Source organism: Terrapene carolina, unplaced genomic scaffold (genome assembly GCF_002925995.2).
Source record: "Terrapene carolina triunguis isolate 2854851 unplaced genomic scaffold, T_m_triunguis-2.0 Scaffold96, whole genome shotgun sequence".
Lineage (NCBI taxonomy): Eukaryota > Metazoa > Chordata > Testudines > Emydidae > Terrapene > Terrapene triunguis.
Window position 1 is genome coordinate 14,145,979 of NW_020664447.1, and position 14,729 is coordinate 14,160,707.

Consider the following 14,729-nt stretch of genomic DNA (forward strand, 5'->3'; position numbering starts at 1 on the left):
TCTTTTGGGATTCATACGCCAGCCCCCCAAAGGAAGCATTTGAAACCACAGCCTGCTCCTTGCTTCTACCCAGCTCTGCCTAGGCAGGACTATAGCAAGAAGCGGGGCCCTCTCAATCCTCCTCTAACCAGGGCCAGGGCTCAGTGAAGCATCCTCCAGCAACCAAGCTAAACTTTTGAGGGTGCGCCCGAGGGCGACTCACCAGTTCAGATCCCGGATTCCTTCCCTTCGTGAATCGTCTATCCCATTTCTACCATGCCTGGGTGCAAATCACCTCAGACCAATGGGTTTTGAGCCTGGTAGAATTGGGATATTCTCTCCAATTCTGTTCCCTCCCGCCTTCCTATCCTCCTTCCCTGACCCTCTTCAAGGACCCTTCTTATGAGCAACTTCTCATGCAGGAGGTGCGAACACTCCTACAACTCGGGGTGATAGAGGAGGTCTGTCTAGAATTCAGGGGGAGGGGATTTTATTCCCAGTATTTCCTAATCCCGAAGGCCAAGGGTGGGTTCAGACCTATTTTAGACTTGCGAAACCTCAACAAATTCATGAAGAAGATAAAGTTACGCATGGTCTCTCTGGCCTCCATTATCCCCTCTGGATCTGGGGGACTGGTAAGCCACCCTCGACTTGAAGGACATGTATTTTCACTTGTCCATAGTCCCGCCCCATAGTTGGTTCCTCCGCTTTGTGATCAGCAACGCTCACTATCAGTTTATGGTTCTCCCCTTCAGCCTCTTGGTGGACACCCGAGGGGCCGCCAAGTGCATGGCAGTCATGGCAGCTTTCCTGCGGAAGCGGAAGGTACAGGTATTCCCGTACCTCGATGACTGGCTAATTAAAGGCTGCTCCAGGGCCCAAGTGGAGGCCCATGTGAGCCTACTTCGGACAACGTTCCACAGGCTCAGCCTGATACTGAATGTGGCAAAGTCGACCCTAAACCCAACTCAGAGAATAGAATTGATCAGTGCTCTCCTGGACTCTGGTCAAGCCAGGGCTTTCCTTCCAAACACTTGCTTTCTCACAGTGGGTGCCATCATAGAGGAACTCAGGCGATACCCACTACTACGGCACGGAATTGCCTGAAGCTGCTCGACCATATGGCCGCATGTACGTATGTAGTACAGCACGCCAGGTTGCGTCTCCATCCCCTTCAGGCTTGGCTAGCCTCGGTGTACAGACCAAATAGAGACCACCCAGACAAGTTGATTACACTCACTCCCCCGGTTATCGAATCCCTCAAGTTGTGGCTCAACCCACAAGTGGTGTATGGGGGAATGCCCTTCTCCGGGCCTCAACCCTCATTGTCTCTAGTAACAGACGAGTTGACGATGGGTTGGGGGGTACACTTAGAAAGTCGCAGGCCTCAGGACCTCTGGTCCCAGGCAGAACTTTTGCTGCACATCAACGTCAAGGGGCTGAGGGTAGTCCACCTTGCCTGCCAGACATTTCAGGCCCATCTAGAGGGCAGATATGTATCTGTATCGACTGACAACACAACAGCAATATTCTATATAAACAGACAGGGTGGTGCTCTCTCCTCCCCTGTGCCGGGAAGCCCTTAAGCTGTGGGACTTTTGCATTGCCCATTCGATACACCTAGAGGCATCCTACCTTCCAGATTCCCAGAACGAACTGGCCGATCATCTGAGCAGGTCATTTCACATTTCACAGTCATGAGTGGTCCCTCCACCCAGAAGTTGTGATCAACATCTTCCAACGGTTGGGGCTTCTCCAGATAGATTGTTTGCAACAAAGTACAACAGGAAGTGTCACCAATTTTTCTCCTTCCTGAATCACAGCCTGAGCTGTGTCAAAGATGCTTTTCTCATCCCTTGGAGGGACCATCTACTCTACGCTTTTCCGCCCTTCCTGTTTGTACACAAGGTCCTGCTGAAGGTCAGAAGGGAGGGAGCATCAATTATCTTAATAGCATCAGCGTGGCCCTGCCAGCAGTGCTTCACCATGCTTCTAGACCTGTCAATGGACATGCTTGTAACCTTGCCCCTGGTCCGAGACTTGATCACCCAGGACCATGGCTGTCTCCAGCATCCCAATCTGAAGTCTCTCCATCTCACGGCATAGAAACTCCGTGGTTAAACCCCTCTGATCTCACATGCTCAGTCTCTGTTAGAGAAGTCTTCCTTAGCAACAGGAAGCCATCCACTAGGGCCATCTATCTGGCCAAGTGGAAAAGATTCTCCATTTGGGCAATACAAAAACACACTCCCCCTTTACAGTCATCGATTCCTTTTATCCTGGACTATTTCCTGCATCTAAAACAGCAAGGTCTGTTGGTATCATCAATAAAAGTGCACCTAGGAGCTATCTCAACTTTCCACCCCGGTTTGGCTGGTCGCTCAGTTTTCACGAACTCCATAGTGCTTCCTCAAGGGATTAGATAGGCTCTACCCTCAAGTAAAACAGCCAATTCCCCCAGGGGATCTCAACCTTGTGCTCTCTAGATTGATGGGACCTTCTTTCGAGCCTTTAGCAACATGTTCTCTCCTATACCTTTCCTGGAAAGTAGCATTCTTGGTAGCTATAACTTCAGCCAGGAGGGTCGCTGAGCTTAAGGCTAGCCACCATACAAGGTCTTCTATAAGGATAAGGTGCAGTTGCGACCACCCCCGCCCTTCCTCCTGAAGGTAGTTTCACAATTCCATGCGAACCAGTATATTTTTCTTCCTGTGTTCTTTCCTAAGCCACACGCTAGCAACAGGGAACGAATGCTCCACTCCCTGGATGTCAGACGAGCATTAGCCTTCTACACTGAAAGAACAGAGCCGTTTTGAAAATCACCGCAACTCTTCATTGCGATTGCGGAGCGCATGAAGAGGCTTCCATTCTCATCCCAAAGGATCTCTTCTTGGATCACGTCCTGTATCCAGGCATGTTATGAGTTGGCAAAGATACCTGCCCCTGCACTGATAGCACACTCCACAAGGGCGCAGGCATCTTCAGCTGCATTCCTGGCACAAATTCCTATCCAAAACCTCTGCAGGGCAGCGATGTGGTTGTCAGTCCACACCTTCATCGCACTACGCAATTACACAGCAGACCAGAGATGATGCAGCTTTCAGCAGAGCGGTGCTACAATCAGAGATTCCATAAACTCCGACCCCGCCTCCTAGTAAGGCTTGGGAGTCACCTGCTTGGAATCTACATGAGCAATCACTCAAATAAGAGAAAACAGTTACCTACCTCTCATAACGGTTGTTCTTTGAGATGTGTAGCTCATGTCCATTCCAAGACCCACCCGCCTCCCCGCTGTCGGAGTCTCCGGCAAGAAGGAACTGAAAGGCAGCGGGTTGGCGGGGACCTATATACACCGCCATGAAGGCGCGACTCCAGGGAACTGCACAGCCAACCTGACTGGTACCGCTAGGGGAAAAACCTTCCGACTGTGCAGACAGCACACCTACTTGGAATGGACATGAGCAACACATCTCAAAGAACAACTGTTCCGAGAGGTAGATAACTTTTTTGTTTGTTTTTAATATAGATGATAAAGATTCCACCATAGTCCATTTTCTGTGCCAGTACAAGGCTGTCCGCATCACAAAAATCGCCATTCTCAGCTATCTAGGGTATAGAAAGCAAATGGCTAACTTTAAAAAATTCAAGCAATAAATGCACTAATCCTTGATTTTTGTGGGGAAAGATTTAAAGTGGACAGTGTGATTTGGAGGAAGATTACTAATGGAAGTGAAAGATTATAAGGCTTTACCACTTGCCACTAATAAATGTACTGTTGTCTTCGTGGGATTATTAAATCTTAAAACAGACTTTTAAGGTAGGTCAAATATACTAACTTCCATAATCCATAAAAACACTTGTCACTTTTTATTCCAGAGCAAGAAACACATTCCTTATCGTAACAGCAAGCTTACTCGTTTACTGAAAGATTCTCTTGGAGGGAATTGTCGGACTATAATGATAGCTGCTGTTAGTCCTTCTTCTATGTTCTATGATGACACTTACAACACTCTTAAGTATGCAAACAGAGCAAAAGATATTAAATCTTCTGTAAGTAAATTTATACAACTTATTTTGGAAGTATTAGAGTCTACAAAATTAAAATAGCATAGGATTGAAAGAACAAAGCAGTTATGTATCTAAAGAACCATGTAACTTACAATTTACTTGGCTTTTGCATCAAAATTCTGTTGAATCATCTAGTCTAATATACTTTATTTTCTTATTTATATTTTCTACTTCTTAAATATTTTAAGATGAGTTACATTAGAAATCAAATATCATGCGTTTAAGGTAAATGCCAGTGCTAGTCTTCAAGAATGCAAACTTTATTTGCCCCAGGGAAACCATAGATCACAATGTACTTTACAAAGGTAGTTAGATATCATTATCCCCAATTTTCTATATTTGTGAAACATGTGCCCTTGGACATGCAGACCGTGCCCATAACCACTGGCAGAATTAGGAATAGAACCACAGTCTTCTGGCTTCCAATCTGATCTAACAACATACTTTTGTCTCATCTTGTAATACAGTACAAATTTAATTAGTGATATTTGTATCTAGTGCAGTTACTGTGTATGATGTATCATAAAGAATGTTGTTAAAATTTAACTTTCTCTTTTCCTTAACAGTTGAAAAGCAATGTTGTTAGTCTGGACAGTCATATAAGTCAATATGTTAAGATTTGCAATGAACAAAAGAAAGAGGTATGTCAGTCTTAATCACTATAATTACTATACTGAGTTATAAGCAGAAAGTGTATAATAAATGAAAGTTTTGGGTAAGATTTGTCTTACCATTTCTCTGTAGTTTTCCTAAGGAGCAAATGTTTCCATGGTCTATTCAGGGGGATATCCCTAACTGTTAATTTGAAAATGCCTCTTACAAGAGGAGAAGCACAGAAAGATGGTGAAAAATTACACAAGGCAAGCTTTGTATTTCAATCAAAACATATTGTCCTCTTTTTTCAGATCATAATGCTGAAAGAGAAGCTGAGAGCATATGAAGAAGAAAAAGCAGCCATTCCTGAAAATCATGGTACAAGTGTTCTTTCAAACCAGCAGCAAGTGGAAATACAAAGGTAACATCATATTAAGGTCTCATTTTGACAAATTTAGATTTGCAGAATTTTACCAGAGTGTTGTAAAGTCAGGTCTATACTTTTTAAAAAAAAACTTTGTTTCAGCTTGATTCATGTTGATCTCTCTAAAGTAGATGTGACATTATACTCAATATCGTTTTACAGTACATCTTGACGGAGGGATTTAAAATAAATCAAATCTCATGACAGACTCTTTGTAATTGGTCTCTCTTGACTCTGCTACAGAACTTTAACTTAATGGCAGGAAAAATATCAGTTGGTGACCTTAATGAACATTTTTTTTACTTCCTATTCAATGATAAACTTTCAGCTATTAAGTTTCAATATAGGCATATGAGCTTTCTAAAGCTATATATTAAAGGCCATATCTTCCATTTATTATAATCTGATGGCAAAAACACTACTGTAAAGGAATAATCTAGTTTTTCCTGTTTTAAAAAAAAAGTTTAAGTGCTGGACTGGAGCTAGTTCTTCAGCAAAAACAAGTAGCAACAGGGTATAAATTTCATTATATTGAGCTTTGTATTTAAAGGTTCAGAAACCATGCACACTATACAGCAAAAAAAAAAAAAGCAGATAGTTGAATCTTTTAATAAACCTGTAAAATGATGATACTTGATTGAGACATGTTGTATAAATTAAGAAATACTTGTAAAGTGTGTGAAAGATGAAAAAGTGTGACGTATTAACTGAAAATCCTCCTTAAGTTGTGTGGCTAAAAAATAACCAAAAAAAATAAAATAAACCAAAACACTGCAGTCCTGGAATCCTGAAAAGGACATTGGTCTGCTTACCAATTAGTGGCCAAATAGAAAAGCACAAATTGATTTTACCCAGTCTCTCATCCTCTTTGTTTCTAATGGAACGTGAAATGTATTCAGATAATTTGAAAATAAAAAGTTTTCTGAAAAAATCTTGACTGATTATCTCTTTTTAAAAGGAAAACAGAAGAAGTAAGCATTTGATGCTTTAACTATCTAGCTAAATTATTGGGTAAAACACTGAGTTCTATAGAAGTCAAGGTACCCACTCAGTTCACATACATCAGCATTTGGGGGGGGGGGGACGGTTGGTGAAGTTCTGAGATCTGTAGATATTTTCCTATTAAATATTTACCAGTTTGACAAAAGTGTGTCTATTTACTCTGGTCAGCAGTGTTTGTTTACCGTTGAGCACTGAGCCTTACAAAAATCTGAACTTCACCATTGAGCCTTTGTTTTAAAATGTTTATCTTGTATGCACTCTTTTTTTTTTTTTTTTTACAATTTGTTCAATTTGTGTCATCTGTGATTTATGTATGTTAGAGGTACTGAAGTTCAATAAACTGTCAGTTAATTTATCTTTTTAACTACTGATATATCTTGGTCTAGATACTGTTGTACTGTTAAAGGCAGGGATTTATCCGCACACTAATACACAATTTTTTTTCCTAGCCAAGAATTCATATAGTGTAATGCAATTCTTCCCTAATATTGAAAGACAAATATATTGGGAAAAATCTCACAAATATATTTGGAATGCATAAAAATAGACCCCTTGAATCTAAAAGTTTTAATTAAAGTACTTGATTATGGTGTATATGGTGAAACTAAAACTTCACAAAATGCAGTTTCACTAATCCTATAATGTAATGCTGATACTGTAAGGTTTGCTATCCCTATCTTTGGTTGAGTCAGAAATATATTGATTTTATTCCTGCTGTAAAGTGATTCGAAGCCATGTGTCAATTTTGCCTATCCACTTTAAGATTTCACAAAGGTCCCTATAAAATGGGAGGAAAAGGGTCTGAAAACAATGGTCAATAGTTGGAAAACTATCCTGCAGTAATGCTGAAGCATACCTAAGTCTCATAGTGGATAACAAATTAGATGGTGTTTGCAAGGTGATGCACTGGTCATTTTTGCTAATGTAATTCTGAGCACCATACATAGGATTCATAGAGTAGGGAGAGGATTACTCAGTTCTGGGCACCATTTTATCAGGAAAAATATTGAGACTGCTGAGAATTCAGAGAGGAGTAATGCAAGCAATCCACAAGCTAGAGAAATGGACTCAAAAAGAAAAACATAAATAGCCAAACTGTCAATATATGTTTTTTTAGTTAACTTAACAATACATAGTGTGTGGGAACAGCAGACATTTGTAAACACCAAGAACAGAGCGGAATTATTTGGGATGGTACAGTTTTGTGTTGAGCTAGGAGCAATAGAATGAAATTGGGAAACGGAAAACTTAGGCACAATGTCAGGAAAAGTTTCCTGACAGATCTATTAGGGTGTTGAGTAGTCTCCCAGGGGAAGTAGTTGAAGCCCATTCCATGGAACTTTAACAACTAGGCTAGTCAAAAATCTCCCAAAATGTACTACAGAGAACAATCCTGCCCTAGTAGGAAGCTGGTCTAGATGACCTAATAAATCTATGAAATGTTAAATTTCTTATACAGTAACATAGAATTATTGAGATTTTATCAAAAGTACAAAGAAACTGACCAAGATCTAGTTATTTAAAAGACTGGAATGTGGTGTAAATTTCTGGACAAACTAGTATTTTACATGAAGGGGTCTATTTTTTTCTTTGTACTAATAATTTTGTAAGGCTCTGCTTATTTTAGAATCTGGGGACATGAGCTAAGAAATTGAACTTCATTTTTTGATGATTTGTGTTATGTGAAACTCTGGCTAAAATAATAGCCTTAGCTTCTGCTGCTTCTGTTCCTGCTTGCCATCCAGCCTCTGGTGCCATCCAGCCTGCACTGCTGCTGACAGCCATTCTGAGGAGAGGAAGAGTATTCCGCTGTCCGTTAATTTGTTAGCTTTCAGTACAGCCACTTATTAAAGTTATTTTAGCATGCAGTCAGACTGTATAAAGTCTGCATACCCTATCTTAGTTGTTGCTACTGCCAAATACTTCTCTGACAGTGTTCTTTTTGCGTAATGGGTACTGTATAGGCCCAGGTTTCATAGGCAAGCTCTTGGACTTTGTTTATATTTATAGCTTTCTTAGTTTCTGTAACTCACAGTTTTCGTTGAGTTTTTTTGTCTTTAGGGAGGGTGTTTTTCTCTTAGTGATGTTCTATTACAGTGGTAGCCAAACTGCGGCTTTTTTACCGTTAAAGTGTGGCTCACAGAGCCCCCCCACGCCATTCCCCATTCTCCATCTACCAGACTGGAGGGGGAGGGGGAAGAGCTCAGGACCGCTGCCTTGCAGTGGGGTGTGGGGTAAGGGCTTATGCCCAGTAGGGAAAAGTGTCTCAGGCACACCTGCTGGGAGCTCGGTGCTCCAGCAGGAGTGGGGCTGGAGCCACAGCAGGTGTGCTCCGGCTCTCGAATTTCTGAGGATAGTCATATGTGTCTCAGAGGATCAGTACGTTTGACCACTCTTGTTCTATTATTTCTTCTTTTGATGTGGTATTCCCGGGGGAGAGAACAAATAACTTAATTTTTTGATGTTCATTTATCCCAAGGTCTGGACTATTTTCCTAGGTCAGCCTCTTCTGTAAGGGAGGAAAAGACTATGGTCAGAAATGTCTGCATTTTTTTTCTTGGATGCATCCCTTTAGAACCCCATCACAATCAGGTTTCTGAGAATTATCCAGCTGGCATTACTCCAATTGGCCCTTGCTGTTCTTTCAGCTGGAAAACTCTAGAGGCAGAATTGGATTCTTATGTCTCTAAATTACAGTACTTTCATAATATTTCATCTCTCAAGATTAAATGAGGACAAGTCACGAGTACAAAGTAAGATTCTGTTTGCTTTGTGCCTCTTCACATAACACAAGAACCATGGTTTACCCAATGAAATTAATAGGCAGCAGGTTTAAAACAAACAAGAGGAAGTACTACTTCACACGTTGCACAGTTAAGCTGTGGAACTTGTTGCTGTGGGATGTTGTGAAGACCAAAAGTATAACTGAATTCAAAAAAGAATTAGATAAATTCATGGAGGATCAATCCATAATGGCTATTAGCCAGTATGGTCACCCTAAGCATACCCATGCTCCGGGTGTCACTAAACCTCCAGCTTGCAGAAGCTGGGACTGGATGACAGGATGGATCACTTGAAATTACACTATTCTGTTCATACCCTCTGAAACATCCGGCCACTGTCAGAGACTGGTCCATCTAGCCTAGTATCCTTTGGTCTGACCCAGCATGGTCTTTCTTATATACTCAAAATTTAATTGCAAAATATCAAATCTGTTTTAGGCTTGCAAACAAGCTTGTTTTGTTTTTTTAGCAATAGACTAGAATCTTGGAGAATTTCTAGCGAATATGTAATCAGCATGTTAGGTTTAGCTGAAGAACCTAATGCTGAGGCTCCTGATTATGTGTGAGACTTTATCTTTGAAGGAAGAGAACTTTGTCTCATCTTTACAAATGTATAGTTCCTATCAAATGTCCGGATCTAAACCAATAAAAAGGTGGGTATGTCCGTCCCTGTTTATGTACCTACTCTAATTGTACTTGTCAAACATTTCTGAGAATGGGGAAGGGGAGAAATACAATAAAATATTTTTATACTGGATGCAGTTTGCATGTTTCTGTCTGACAACTTGAGACAGAAGCTGCTGTTTTTTCCTGCTATACCTCTGCAAAAGTATATTTTTTCCATATCTAAAATTATACAGACTGACAAATGTGTGGAAGAATTATTTGTTAAATTCTGAAGATGTTGTAGAGCCTGATGATGGTGATTCTGTGGCCACTCAGTTATTCCAGATATTTCTAGATGTTAACTTTAATTTTGTTAGCTTAATAATAAGGTATCCTTTTTTAATAAATACTCCCAAAATGTATGTTGTTTATTCCTCAATCTGTGATGGGTTGTTGTTGTTTTTTTTTTAAACCTTTGGGACATAATCCTGCAAAAGCTCCTGAACAAACTGCTTACTACTGTGACTAGTTCCAGTTAAATACTCCTGGCAGTGAGCACTGAACTCAGCAATAAGATTAAAATTTTCAAAAGAGACTGGCTCCTAAGTGACATAGACATTTTTTTGAAAATGTTACTGTCTTATAGGCTTAGGCCCCAAGTCATTTATAATCATTATAACTTATTGTGATTTTTCCCCTTTATTCCAGTAGAGTGCAAATACCCCCAATAAAGATCAGGGCACTATTGTGCTAGTCACTCTACAAATGAATAGATGGACTAGAAAATACTTGATGGGACAATTGAGCTAAATGGTTCCATCTCTGTGTTGTGTGCCCCTCTGCTCTGATCGTCTGCAATGGAATGCTTTATTTCTTTGAGACTTATTTTATGTTTAAGCTTTTGTTTGTCTCTAAATTAAAAAATGGTATGTATTTTAAATATACCTTACTATCCAGAAATAATAATAATCTCCGGAAATTTTTGGCCAAAGTAGTTGAATATCTGCCAGTGTGGAGAGGAGTTCTTACTTTAATTCTATTTGATCTGGTTATAAAATACTAGAATAAGACATGAGTGTTATTCAAACATTCTTAGGTTATGAAAAGGAACTGCTGCTGATGGAACACATTTTATTGGAAAACAAAAATATCCAGCCAGCCACACCACAGGAATCCCTGTGGGAGGGGGAGGGGGTGTCTTTTTCTTTTAGCTAGTTCTGTAGATGTCACTTTTACCGTATATATTTCTAAATACAGCTGGCACTTCATATCTGGAATATCTGCATGTTCAAAAATTATAAGCATATTCCTATGGTTCTCTCAAATGAATAGGATAACATGACAGATATATACTAGGTGAATTAATAAACTGGATATATCTGATTATCATCTGTTAACAGTGTTAGCAAGGACATGGTAATAATTAGACTCCAGAGGGAATATCCCATCCCTGACCCCGTTAAGAATAATAGTACAACAGTACCATTTTTTAGTGTTTGCAGACTCGTAATGTATTTACATAATGGTTTATACTCTGGACAGTGATGGATTAAGGCTAAGTAGGTCCTGAATCCACCCAGAGATCAAGGTTTCCCCAGAATTGGATCCCTTCTCCCAAACATCCTTCCATCCCGAGTTTTCCATCCTCAGCCTCACAGGTATTAGGACCTAAACCTTCATTGCATTTGAGTATGGTTTCACTGTCCATTAGCTGCAAGCAATTGCAAAGCAAGCATGAGATCTTGCAGGGAATTAAACAGTTGAGAGGGACACCCACAGTGGATGGGGCTTCATTTGCAAAGGGTGAGGGGGGTCCTGTTGCAATATTTGTAGGAGGCATTAGGTGCCTGTGGCAGCAGTCACCATAGCTATTGGATAGACTGGTACCTCGTGCTGAGTAAAGAAGGAAATGGGAAGCCTTCTGTAATACTAGAGCACAGCGCATTGTGTGAGGAAAGTCTGGCTACTATCTGCTTGAATCCAAATATCAGCTTCACAAATAAAAGAGCAAGGCATTTTATTTTAAAATTAAAGCTTGAAAACTTGAGAGCTGCGGGGGGCGGAAGAAACCAGAAAAGATTTAAATTCTTGGAATTTAGATTCTCTGCACTTGGGTGTCAGTTGTCTCATATTTATATCAGAGTTGTATATAGTTTAAACTCTTTTATTGAAAATGAAGTACCGGTACTTGTGTAGTGGTGGTGGTGGCTGTTTGGGGGAAGAGAGAAACAAATGTACCCTTTTAATGACTTCCTAAACTAAACAAGGATAGTTTAATCCCCTTTGAAACTGGAATATGTGCTCTTGTTTTGTATGGATCTTAATTTGCATTATAGAATCTTTGCTCTTTGTACTACCACTTTGGGAAAGATAAATAGGAATATCACCTTTCTTGAGGTCGCTTACTCATTTTGATTCCTTATTTTTCCATATCTACTTTTTTAGCTCAGAATTGGAATTTTGTTTGCTTCTGTTGTATCACAGTAAACCAGGCATTCATGAAAGGATTACATGTGTAATCAGTTTCTTTTAACTTGTCCCTTATTTCTGGTAGATTTCGAGAAATTCTAAAAAGTTTGTTTATAAACCGGGAGGAAATCAGAAAGGAATACCTCAAGCTGGAAATGCGGTTTAAAGAGAACGTTTTGAAAACACATTACCAGAAACAATTCCATGAACAAATTGAGTTGATGTGCTCTGAAGAGAGAGTAGAAAAGGTGAGTGATTTTTGTACCACTTCATTTTGCCATGTTACAGTATGGAACCTCTGTTTTGAAATTTTTATCTTTAATCTGGTTCAGCTATCTAACCTTTTGTATTTAAGTGTTCAAGTGTCTTCAGCTTGTGAATTCCATTTGCAAAAGCGACGTAGACCCTTAAGAACCCAAGTCTTGCTAAAGATCAGTAGGACTAAGTTACTTGCCTAAATTAACCTTAGGTTCCTAACTCACTTGAATTCTTTTAAATGTGTTCCTTCAGTCAGGACCATATGGATATTAAGAATATCTGCTTTTAGTGCAAAAATTGTATAATTTTAATATAAAGTAAAAGGGTTCTAGACTTCCTTTCTTCCATATGATTTATTTTAACTGACATGTTACCTGTGCCTGTTCTGCAAGCTGTGTATAATTCAGTTGTAATTCCCAATAAACATATGCTTAACATTGTTGAAATGCAAATTGCATTGATCATCATAAGTTCATATGTACAGCTTTAACAAAACAGTGCAGTGTACCCTGTATTGACAATCAGATAACATTTTAACAGTTGACATTAATACAGAAAATGTGGTGTTGATGTGAGGTGCACTATCTTTTCACACAGTAAGGGAACGTGTTGACACTTACGTTGCGGCTAAAAACAAAAATCTCTCAGTATTTCAATTTAGATGTGATTCACAGTTGCTAACTTGAGATCTGACTAGACTGAACATATCCATGCTGCTTTTGTGCAACAACAAACTTACCAACATAGCAGCACACCTGGCATAGCTACTTAGGGCACTGTCATCTCAGAAGTCCATTTGTATCACTGTAGTAACAACAAGCCTCGTCAAGCTCCATGCCAAACTTAAAGCAATCCAAATTTTCTGCAGGGTTGACAGAGGAAAGCTACTATTTTTTAAAGCAGTTCTATCAATGGCCTTGCAGTTCAAAATCCATTGGCCTGTATTTCAAATGATTGCTGTTGTTCAGAGTTTGATGTCCTAATCTTCTTACAAAAGATCCAAGAGTAGGCAGGAAAGCCTGAAAACACTTCAATCTTAATTTAGTTTCGGAATAAAAATTTACAGCTATAAAATATAGATTTAATTTTTCCTCTCTTTAATCAGTTGTTATAGCAAAATTTAACTTAACTGGCAACAATTTCAGATTTCCAGTGTGTGCAGTGATTCACTTGGAGGTTTAAACTTGTTATGAAGAATGTCAAGGTAAAAAATGCGCTGCTGTTTCAGAAATCTTGTGCTTGTCACAAATGATGTTTCGAGTGACTGGCATATTCCAGACGTTTTTCATGTCACAATCTGCAGTGAATGGAATTTTGAAGTACTACTGTAAAACATTATTTTTATCCTGTATCATAATTTCTCCAACACCTATTACAGTGAAGCAATTATAATATGGTTTTCCATTTTAACAGAGCAGTAGCTCTGCTATAGTTAAGATTAAGACTAGCTTTGTGTTTGAAGCTCAGTTGAGTGCTCTAAGATCTGTACAGTTAATCAGATTGCCTTGAAATTTGATGTGCTGCATGGAGTATAGTCAGTGATCCAAATATGGTGCCACCAAGGGGATCCCAAGATACAATCCCTGAGGGGGGGTGAAAAGCTGGCACATTCTGGCATTGGTTTTTTTTGCTCAGAGAGATCAAACCAGGGCTCAGTCATTACACCAGGGACTCAAATTCCCTACCAACCTCTTCCTCCCCCCTTTCCCCCCCCCCCCCGTAAGCCAGTCTATGAGGAAGTCCTGCCCCTCTGGGTAGGGATCTTAGAATAGGCATGTGAGAACATGCACTGAGAACGCACTGCTGACACTGAGGTGAGGAGCTGAGAATGGGTATGCTTGACACATCAGAAACTTTTCAGAGGAAGGGGGCAGGGAACCCCCACGCATATGAATGGAGCAGCTCACTACAGCGAGGGAAGGGATTCTCCCATTGGCTTAGTTAATCAAATTCCCCAAGAGGTGGATTAACCTTCCGTCAACCTAGCACTGTCTACACCAAGGCCTAGGCCAGCTTAACTACGTCTCTCAGAGGTGTAAATTCTTCACACCCTTGAGTGATGTAGCTGAGTCGATTTAACTTTTGAGTGTATACCTGGTCTAAATTCTCAAAAGTTGCGTACTTGCATGGATTGTCTTGAAGTTGGCTTTGCCTCCTGGAGTAGCGTAGGATAGGGTTAGTTATCCAAATGTGAGAAGTTCAGATTCTGGTAACATAAAAGCTTGCAACCTACCTTGCAAAGAAATCTGAGAATGAACTGTAAACATTTGGGGAAAATCCACCTCTGTTAAGTTTTTTTTAGGTTATTTAAACATAATCTGATACAGCAGAATATTCAGAAGGTGTTTAAACTGTTTTTTAAAAGAAAATAAATTACACATGCGAATGCTCACTCTTGAACCCCCAATCTCCCCTCCCTGTAAGTGGCAATAGGGGAAAGATTTGGGTCTGCAGTAAGGGATGGGAGTATTTTATGGGAATGGGTGATAGGGGATGGAAGAGGAGTTGAGGGTTCAGGTAAGGGGCAGGATGGAGGGATTGGGGAA

The 14,729-nt window shown here is 40.0% G+C and overlaps 1 protein-coding gene across 1 annotated transcript in view; it reads left to right on the top strand.

The window, feature by feature from the left end:
• The window catches only part of KIF18A (kinesin family member 18A), a 111,841-nt gene that overhangs the window by 42,608 nt on the left and 54,504 nt on the right, over window positions 1-14,729 (top strand). The window contains exons 7-10 of the mRNA XM_024214882.3: window positions 3,856-4,029; window positions 4,614-4,688; window positions 4,953-5,062; window positions 12,011-12,173. Of these exons, the coding sequence (XP_024070650.2) occupies window positions 3,856-4,029; window positions 4,614-4,688; window positions 4,953-5,062; window positions 12,011-12,173 (522 nt within the window). The remainder of the gene's footprint in view (window positions 1-3,855; window positions 4,030-4,613; window positions 4,689-4,952; window positions 5,063-12,010; window positions 12,174-14,729) is intronic.